Genomic DNA, 10670 nt, shown 5'->3' on the forward strand with positions numbered 1-10670 from the left:
ATCAAGGTGGTTTGAAGTCAGATACAAATCTGGTTCCTGGCCATGTACCTTGTGTCTGAACGGTTAAATCTTATTTATTTTCCCTTAATTGGTTTTTAGACTGTTATTTGGCATATCTTGTTGCTTGCTAGCTGCTTTGTTGACAGTTTGCCAAGAACATGTGGTAGCTAACTAGCTTGTTAATTGTTTCCAAACAAATTAGTGAATGTGCTAGAAAGCTAAACGGCTAGCTAGCTAGTTGACTACTGTGGCCAAAAATGGTTTGTTTTGAATGTTGGATCATCTTATCATTCGAAGCTTTAAAAGTGTTGATTTGACTATGATTGACTGATTTTGACCATTCAAAGCAACTGTGAAACGTACATGGCATGCATTGTTGTCACCTTAGCTTGCTACATAACTTCTGAGTGATAGGAAGAAGAGCACCACCACCAATCAGCCTACACCAATCGTTAATATGACAACTAGCTTGGCCATGTCAACTAATGACTGCTGTCTGAAATTCGATTTGGTCACTTGTAACTTGCTGTTTGGACAGTCAGTATTCCAAAATGGATTTGAAAAACGAAACTGACTTGAGCTTAAGGCCTGCAGTGTGAACAAGATTTGATACTCACAACTCACTTCAATCGAATAGGAGGAAAATAATGGATTATAATAATAATATAATAATAATGGAGTGAATAGCCTATGCCTTCCTGTCCTCATCTGCTTTTCCTCTATGCACATGTTGGGAAATAAATAAAAACAGATTAAAGCTAATTCTGGCTGTCCTGTTGTTTTGTGAAAATTAAGGAGAAAAGCTATTGGCTATTATGGATAATTGAGTTGCACTATATTTTTCTCTCGCCCAAATCAGACTGAAATTGCGACTGCACGCTTACTGATGTCCTGAAACGCACCAATCAGAAGCAGAACGAAGTCAAGTCAGCTGATTAGTCAGGATTCTTGGCGTGACACGATTGGATAGCTGGCGAGCTTGAGTTGTTTACTTTTTTTGCTAGTCATATTTCCTCTCTTCTTTCTAACTGTACACGGTCACAGTAGGCTTTCGTTATTTGTGAAACTGACACACTTCAAAACGGAATGAGTACTACCATTAGCACCCAACGAGGACAGGTAAATATAACAACTAACGTCAGAATACAAACTATAGTAGCTAGCTAGCGTTAAATTAGCTAACGAACACGGATAAACACCATTTTAGCTAACGTTAGCTTCAATAATCACTATCTGTAGCTAGCTGCAACGTTTTAATGCAAACAACACCGTAGCGTTAGTTAATTTAACAAAGTTACCTAGTTACAGTAGCTAATTAACTTCCAGGTAGATACATTAGCTTCAACAAGCTAGCTTGCGGGGTGGGTCGTTTTTACGTCAGCCAGCTAATTTAGAAGCCTAAAGTTTGGCAAGTCTCTGGATATAGCCATATAGCTAACGGTAGCTAGCTGGCGCTCCTTAGCTAGAGCTTGCCAGGAGCAATAACCACAATGGCGTGGTTAACACTAGGCTAACTAACTACGAAAATTAGCAAGCTACTGGTTAAATCTAAAGTCAACTAGCCAGTTATCTAGCTACCTAACGTTACTTCTTCTTCGATAGGGTTTAACGGCGGTTGGTATCCAATGTCAATGGTGCATTACCGCCACCAGCTGGACGGGGTATTGAATAAGAACTAAAAAGATCTTCCTCGATAGGGGTTAACGGCGTTTGGTATCCAATGTCAATGGTGCATTACCGCCACCAGCTGGACGGGGTATTGAATAAGAACTAAAAAGAAAACATTCCGGGAAAGGGGGGAAAAAAATACATAAATCATAATTTCACAGTCCACATCAATCACAGTCCACTTAAAATACATCCCTACACAGGCTCAGGGGCCTGTGATGGGGCTACATTCACCGACAGCATTTCTTGCACTGCCTCGGCTGTGAAATCACGAAGACGCAAAACACGTTCAACGGCATTCACAATGATTCCAATTTTCTTAGACTTCTTCTCCGCTTGTGCTGTGCAGTTTATGACCATTGCAATAAATAATACAAAGTCCACCTTTTTAACATGTAGCATCTCACTGTCCCTCAGTTGATGAGAAACCTTCACTGGTTGTGGTAGCTCTACCATTGCTTCTTCCCTGCCACTTGTTCCTTCCAATTTTCTCACTGCCTCCAGATAGGAGACAGCTGGACACTCTTTACCCTTTCCACCTCTTTCTCATTTACAGAACACTCCAAAAATGCAGGGGCGTGTTCACCTCCACAGGTGCATCATTTCCCTTCATCTGGCATACGATATTCTTCCCTTCTGCACACACTTGACACATGACAAAATCTTTTACATTCATGACACTGAAGGGGCTTGTACACAAAAGCTCTTACAGGGTATCTAGGGAGAGACTCTTCATCAAAGAACAGTAGGGAACTTATTTTCTCCGTACACCATACAGGTCAATCGACGTGCACCAACCACTCCATCGATGTCTTCAGTTATATCCTCAGCCTTTATTTCTTGCGACCACACCAGAAATAACCCCCTTGATAGGCGTTCTGCTACGAAAATCCATGTAGGAAACATTCCACTCTGATATCTTTTTGAGTCTTAACACGCGCTTCTTCTGCTCCGCAGACATACAAAAAATTTAAATAAGACCACTTCTTATGACTCACTGACTCCACACTTTTTTCCAACACATTCCAGATTTTCATGGAGACGTTAAATGGATTTCCCAAGTAGTATTGATCCAAAACTGATCCAAAACCATGACTCAGACCAAAAACAAGTCTAGTGGTTTCTTATTTTCCACATAGCTTTACTTCTCTTGTTTCGCTTTTTCTTCGCAGCTGTCACCCACTCATTCTCACTTTCTGTACTATTAGCTTCACTCGACTCACTAACAGTTTCAAACAAAACCTCAGTGTCCGCCATCTTCCGTCTAGCTAACTACTGTATTCACAGGAGCCTTACATGCTGACCAGACCGCACGCATGTTGATTTTGTCCTCACTCCCCAGACGCGATCAAGACACGCAGATTGAAATATCAAAACAAACTCTGAACCAACTATATTAATTTGGGGGCAGGTCAAAAAGCATTAAAGATGTATGGCAATTTAGCTAGCTAGCTTGCTGTTGCTAGCTAATTCGTCCTGGGATATAAACATTGGGTTGTTATTTTACCTGAAATTCACAAGGTCCTCTAATCCACAGATAACTAGAAAACAAACTTTTACCCTTTTATCTCTCCTCCTCCAGGCTGCTTCTTCTTCTGACTTTATATGGCGGTTGGCAACCAACTTTAAGGTGCATTGCCACTACCGACTGGAGTGTGGATCTCAGTTAATCTTTCAATCACCCATGTGGGTATATGCTCCTAAAAACCAATTAAGAGAGAGCACGTGGTATATGCTCCTAAAAACCAATGAGGAGATGGGAGAGGCGGGACTTGCAGCGCGTTAAGCTTCACAAATAGAACCAAGTTCTATTTTAGCGCCTGGCTACGCAGACGCTCGCGGGCAGTGTGTGTGCAATGATTGAATAACATGTGCAGTTGAAGTCGGAAGTTTACATACACCTTAGCCAAATACATTTAAACTCAGTTTTTCACAATTCCTGACATTTAATCCAAATGAAAATTCCCTGTCTTAGGCCACCACTTTATTTTAAGAATGTGAAATGTCAGAATAATAGTAGAGAAGGATTTATTTCAGCTTTTATTTCTTTCATCACATTCCCAATGGGTCAGACGTTTATATACACTCAAACCGTATTTGGTAGCATTGCCTTTAAATTGTTTAACTGGGGTCAAATGTTTCAGGTAACCTTCCACAAGCTTCCCACAATAAGTTGGGTGAATTTTGGCCCATTCCTCCTGACAGAGCTGGTGTAACTGAGTCAGGTTTGTAGGCCTCCTTGCCCGCACACGCTTTTTCAGTTCTGCCCACAAATTTTCTATAGGATTGAGGTCAGGGCTTTGTGATGGCCACTCCAATACCTGACTTTGTTGTCCTTAAGCCTTTTTGCCACAACTTTGGAAGTATGCTTGGGGTCATTGTCCATTTGGAAGACCCATTTGCCATCTATTTTGTGAAGTGCACCAGTCCCTCCTGCAGCAAAGCACCCCCACAACTTGATGCTGCTTTACGTTGGTGTCACGTCCATCAAAGGGAGGAGACCAAGGCGCAGCGTGATTGGAAACAAACTAACAAAACAACAAAACGAACGTGAAGCTATTAACAACTAGTGCTGACATGCAACTACACATAGACAACTACCCACAAATACAGGTGGGAAAAGGCAACCTAAGTATGGTTCTCAATCAGAGACAACGATAGACAGCTGCCTCTGATTGAGAACCACACCCGGCCAAACACACAGAAATACAAATCATAGAAAAAGGAACATAGAATGCCCACCCAAATCACACCCTGACCAAACCAAAATAGAGATAAAAAGCTCTCTACGGTCAGGGCGTGACAGTTGGGATGTTGTTCTTCAGCTTGCAAGCCTCCCCCTTTTTCCTCCAAACATAACGATGGTCATTATGGCCAAACGTTTCTATTTTTGTTTCATCAGACCAGAGGACATTTCTCCAAAAAGTCTGATCTTTGTCTCCATGTGCAGTTGCAAACCGTATTATGGCTTTTTTTATGGCGGTTTTGGAGCAGTGGCTTCTTCCTTGCTGAGCAGCCTTTCAGGTGATGTCGATATAGGACTCGTGCCTCGTTAATTAAAGCCCAAAGTCATTACAACTCGTTTTAATGACTCCAACCTAGGTGTATGTAAACCTCCGACTTCAACTGTATGTGTACATGTATTTTGCAACGCAAGTGACGTGAGCGGTGTGGTCAGCATGTGAGGCAAATGGCTGTAGCTAGTGTCTATATGGCCAGCTTAGCTAATGTTACTCGCCCAGATTTAAACTTGCTTGAGTTTATCAGGACACAGCTAAACCACTGTCGTCTGTTAGCCAATTCGAGCTGAAGTCTAGGCAAGAGATATTAAGAAACATTTTACTGAACCACCTCTATAGGGCAGTGATGGAGAGGCATGGCCAAGCTAGATCTGATGATGTTGGACCGGTTTCCCAGACTGATTGAACCCTGGACTGAAAAGCCTTCTCAATATAAGGGACCAAGTCACCTGACACTTTTTATCCAATAACTAAAGATAGGGTGGTCATATTGTTATGCCATTTTCAGGGTTTTCTAGAACACAGAGATGATTCAAATAAAATGACATGTATGAAATTAAAATGCCATATTATGAAAATTAGGCACTTAATACGCAAATGAGTCAGTATGGAAAACACAATTACAGTAATTAAAGCCCAATAATTAAAAGGAGGGATGGTCATATAATTAGCAAATCTTAATGTTTTATGCAAAACTGAGAGTTTGTAACAATTTTAAACAATTTATGAAATTAGAATCATTTTTTGTACAATTTATAAAAATGTGATACTTTAATATGCTAATTGATCTGTATGGAATAAACACAAAATACAGGAAGTTAAGACCATTAATTTAAACTAAGGTGGTCATTGTTAACATATATTGATGTTTTATGCAGAACTGGTAGTTTACACTGAGGAGTAAGGTGGCCATGCCCGTGTACACACACACACCAAGGGTGTTAAGAGTACATATAATTGGGATTAATTACATAATTATGAACAAAAAGCAGACTTACTATTTAGTATTTACCAATTAGCAACTGTTAGGCAGTATATATCACAGTTATGTTGTATTTAGTTGTCCAACTGAATAGGCCTAGAGTGCCAAATAATAATAACCCTGTGCCACCTGCATACACACTCTGCATATCCCACACACTCGAACAGCACCCCCACCAACACACACACACACACACACACACACACACACACACACACACACACACACACACACACCCAGTGCCTAACACAGACACACATTTCTCTGAATCCTCACACAGCACCCACCAACAAACACACACACACCACATCACACATAGCCTAAAACAGACACGCTTCTCACTAAGTCTGAACTGTTACACAGAAGTCTACATTGTAATGTTATTTTTTGGTGTTGATTTCTCTGGTGAAGGGAGTATAAACTGCACCATTTCCAGCAAATAATTATCCTAGGCTCAGAAGAGACAGCCAGCTGCACAGAATGATAGATGGGACACTTTTTCAATTCACTTAGCTATGTTGTAAACCTGTTGCCACTGAATTCTTGTAGTTTTTACTTGAAAAAATAAAACCATTAATCACAAAAAGTGGCATAATACTGCCAATGCTGCACAGCGCTGCCTCTCGCCCCAGTTGCCTCAGGGAACAGTGTCAAGCACTCCCACACTCATCATGGAAATGTGAGTGGGGGAACAAGAATTTGGAGCAACCTCTGACAACCCCTACATAAGGGGGGTAACAACTGCCACATTAATGTTTTCAAATTATTAATGTATTTTGACGACCATATTATTGACATTTAGTGAAAATAGATTTGTTTACTTCTGTTCTTTGTAGAATTCTCACATAGCGTCCATTGTTTGTCGCGTCACCTAACATGCTGTCAATGGTGTGTCTGAGAAATCGCTGCATATTGTGACCCTTTTCTTCCTCTAGTGTGGTTTGCCTGTCCTCATCCACAATTCCTCCGCTCCTTTTGTCTTTTTAGGTATACATTGGGGAGTTGCCCCAAGACTTCCTGCGTATTACTCCCACCCAGCAGCAGCAACAAGTTCAGTTGGATGCCCAAGCAGCGCAGCAGTTGCAGTATGGGGGATCCCTGGGCACTGTAGGACGGCTTAGCATCACTGTAGTGCAGGTAGGGTGTTTTTAACTGCATCTGCTTGGTCTTTCCCTAGAATCAAGACTTATTGTGGAACACAAGGTTATTAATGCAGTGGGAATGTTTTCCTGTGAATCACTGTTATGTCCCTCTTCTCTCCAGGCCAAGCTAGCTAAAAACTATGGTATGACACGCATGGACCCTTACTGCAGGGTCCGACTAGGGTATGCTGTTTATGAAACACCCACAGCCCATAATGGTGCCAAGAATCCACGATGGAACAAAGTTATCCAGTGCACTGTCCCACCTGGAGTAGACTCCTTCTACCTGGAGATCTTTGATGAGGTGAGAAAGAAGGAATTAGGGGGCGGTGGGTGAGGAGAAGATCATAACTTGTTATTGGCTCGATAACTAGGCCTGTCTAGAGTTATTGATAGCAATCTACTTTGAGTATTTCTTCTTGATGATCATCCTTGATTTTATGGACAAGTTACTGATTTGAGGTGTTTGTGCTGGTCACTTTTCCAGAGGGCATTCTCCATGGATGACAGAATTGCATGGACACACGTCACCATCCCGGAAGGCCTGAGAGAGGGTAGTGTGGTTGATGAGTGGTACAGCCTCAGTGGCAGACAAGGCGATGACAAGGAGGGCATGATCAACCTGGTCATGTCTTATGCTGTGAGTTCATAAAACACACATGCTCACATTGTACATTGTCATTGTAGTACAGTTTGAAAGTGATTGATGTTATCTAACAACTTGCCCCTTATCTCTTCCTCTTGGCTCTCATGCTTTCAGAACATGACAGCAGGTATGCATATGTCTCCACCCGTTGTCCTCATGCCCACAGTCTATCAGCAGGGGGTAGGATACGTACCCATTGCAGGTGAGTAGAACCATACTCTCCACTGTGATGTAGTGTTAGGTTTAATTTTTTATACAATAATCCAAACGGACTCCAAGGAAACTCAAGTTAGATTAATTCACCACACTGGGTGTTGCAGCTGAAAAAGCACACATACCGGTCATAACACGACTACAGGCTACTGCAATCCACTAGATAATTACACTCCTCATACACAAAGAGCCTAAATCTAACACTACTTTTGATCTCTAAGAATATATAAAAACGGTATATTCATATTCAGAGTATATAAAACAGTAAAGATACAAGACAGTGTTATAGAACAGTAATTATGATCTATCAGCTCAAACTCCGTCAGCCCTATTCCACCCTTATGGAATCATTTTTGCCCTCAGAGACAGGCCCCCTTTCCCTCTTCCCAAATACAATGCACATAGATCTTTCCACCTAACCCATAACATAATAATTACTACTGCTAGGCTAATTATACAATTATAAATAGATTAAAACGGGCTCAAGTCAGTCTTCAACTGTTGGCAATCTTGGACAGAGACACTGCAGCCATCTAAGGCCCAGTTCTATTTTGATTGCTAGTCTACTTTCCAAATGGACGTGGTCATAGCTTGCCTTATGTAAGTGAAACTAAAGGACAAAACAGACCACGCCTCTGACTGACCACAGGACATTGTTAATTTTCCTGACTATTCTACATGTTGAATTGCCACTGCTCATCGGCACCCAGCAGGTGATCTACTTACTGTGCACGGCTGATGTTTATTAGTGTGTGTTGCCCTTAAGAACTGTTGACCTGTTTAAATTATACATTTAATAGGAGATTGTTGCTTACCCATTTCTCTCTGGTTTGCTCTTCTCAGGAGTGCCCACTGTATACAACCAGGGAATGGTGCCCATGGGTATGCCTCCAGCACCCACAGTCGCCCCACAAGAAGCTCCCTGTAGTGAGGAGGATCTTAAGGCACTGCAGGACATGTTCCCCAATCTGGACAGGGAAGTGATCCGCACTGTAATTGAGGCCCAGCAAGGTAACAAGGATGCCGCCATCAACTCTCTGCTGCAGATGACAGAAGAGCTGTAACAGTGGAGCCACAAATAGAGCCACTGTGGCGGCCAGAACATTGCCCATTCACAGCAACAGCACCCTGCACAGTTTGTAAATATGCACTCAGGCCTGCAAGCTCTCAACTGTCACTCACACTAAATAAAATCCAGCAGTTTTCAACCATAAGCAGATGTCCATATCTGAGGTGTCCCACATTTATACATCTGTATACATTACCATCTGTATTATGAAACAATGTATAGCTTTGATCCCAGTCCACATCTGGGATTGGGACAAATTGGTTTGCCTACTGATAAGTGCTGTGGTGGCTGGTTGGCTTCTCAATTTTACATTCCACTTTACTCAGAATTATGTACAATTAATGTTGATGCAGTGCGATGTAGGGGTAATGAAAGGAATTGATCCTCAAGAAGCTTTAGATCTTTGAGATAGCAGTTGTTGTGAGACATTGTTGAGAGCTCCCTAGCCAGTCTTCTCTGTATATGTGTATTGACCAGTACTGTCTTGAGCCTATCTGTGTTTGATTGATATATATATATATAAATATATATCAATCTGTATAAATATAGTTATATATATTGAAAAGATGATAAATTATGAAGACAAGAGATTTAGGTATGCAACGGTTCAGAGCAGAAAGAGGACTTATCACAATATAACAAACCGCGATGACTTAGAAGATGTGCAAATCCTCGCATAGCCACACAGCCAATGCCTATCAACCTCTCAAATGTTAAGGTTAATTTGCCACCATTCCACTCTACTCTGGATAATGCCATATGATTTTGTACTTCTCCAACCAAAAATGCCTCCGAATGTTTCTATATCACTGGTCAGTGGTTGTTGTCTATGATGGAAGAATATATCATGGTAATCCAATATCAAATAATGACATGGTAATATAAAATTACTGAAATCAGTGAAGATATAAACATATTGCTGATATCATCCGTTCCCATCACCCTATCTGAATTCACCGGCTTTATTGCAAATTGTTATAGGCTGTGAAAATCCCTGCTGGACTAATAACTAAAATGGTGTGCACAACCAAGTAACATGATATTCAGAAAATTGGTATACGTTGGTATGATTATCATACAGATAAAATATAATGTCCTAACACTACCATATATAGGCCAACACATAAAGAGGAGACTTGTGAAGATCCATCGACATGAGGTATTGAATGTTGCCATCACCCCAAAGGCCTGATTTTAACATGGGGTTTTCATTTTCTATTTGTATTCGCTTAATCTTCAAAGATGTGCATATATTTTTCCAAGGAAAGATCCTCTGTTTTGGTGTGATTCATTAAAGAAAATATATAGTTAATTTCCTTCGTGCTTAGGCCATACTCCATTATTATAAATTATTCTTGTTTAAATTTAAAAGACTTCATTGATTTTCAGTGATCCCAATTCTGGGCACTTATGTTTGATTGATTGCTCTATCCCCTCTTGATTTAACAAGTTCCTGTTTACCTTCCACTTTTGTGAAGACTTTCATTTTAAATGTTAGGTTTTCTTCTATGTTTTCCCCCGTACTTGTCCCATTCTCATAGACATATTTTGAACATGATTGTGTCATGTTTAGCCAGGCGTCTGTATAACTCCTAACACTTCCAATGTTTAGCCATGCTACTTATTTGTTGGTGGTAGTCCATAAGTAAATGAACCTTCCTAAGCTAAAGAGAGCATATCATTTCTTTCACTTTTACAGTCCTTTTAGATCAATGTGCACAAGGATGTTCGAAGGCACTCTGGCGGAAGTTAGGAAGGTTGTTCTGATTCTGTTGTAATGGAATGGCAAGGCTACATGCTACAGCAGTTTAATGGGTTATCTGGTTTGAATGTACAAAACTTTTTTGGCATCAAATTATGTTTGCAATTTGACATTTGCTCTTGTTTGTTTTACTCATGATACATTATGGAAATAAATGTTTTATCTGCA

At 40.8% G+C, this 10670-nt stretch overlaps 1 protein-coding gene across 1 annotated transcript; it reads left to right on the top strand.

The window, feature by feature from the left end:
• The first annotated feature begins 950 nt into the window (after positions 1-950).
• Positions 951-10670, top strand: LOC120047790 (toll-interacting protein-like). Its single transcript, XM_038993343.1, has 6 exons — positions 951-1119; positions 6658-6807; positions 6934-7116; positions 7300-7452; positions 7573-7660; positions 8515-10670. Exons 1-6 carry the CDS (start codon positions 1087-1089, stop codon positions 8733-8735), a joined length of 828 nt encoding a protein of 275 aa, XP_038849271.1. The 5' UTR covers positions 951-1086; the 3' UTR covers positions 8736-10670.

The sequence above is a fragment of the Salvelinus namaycush genome, chromosome 1 (genome assembly GCF_016432855.1).
Source record: "Salvelinus namaycush isolate Seneca chromosome 1, SaNama_1.0, whole genome shotgun sequence".
NCBI lineage: Eukaryota > Metazoa > Chordata > Actinopteri > Salmoniformes > Salmonidae > Salvelinus > Salvelinus namaycush.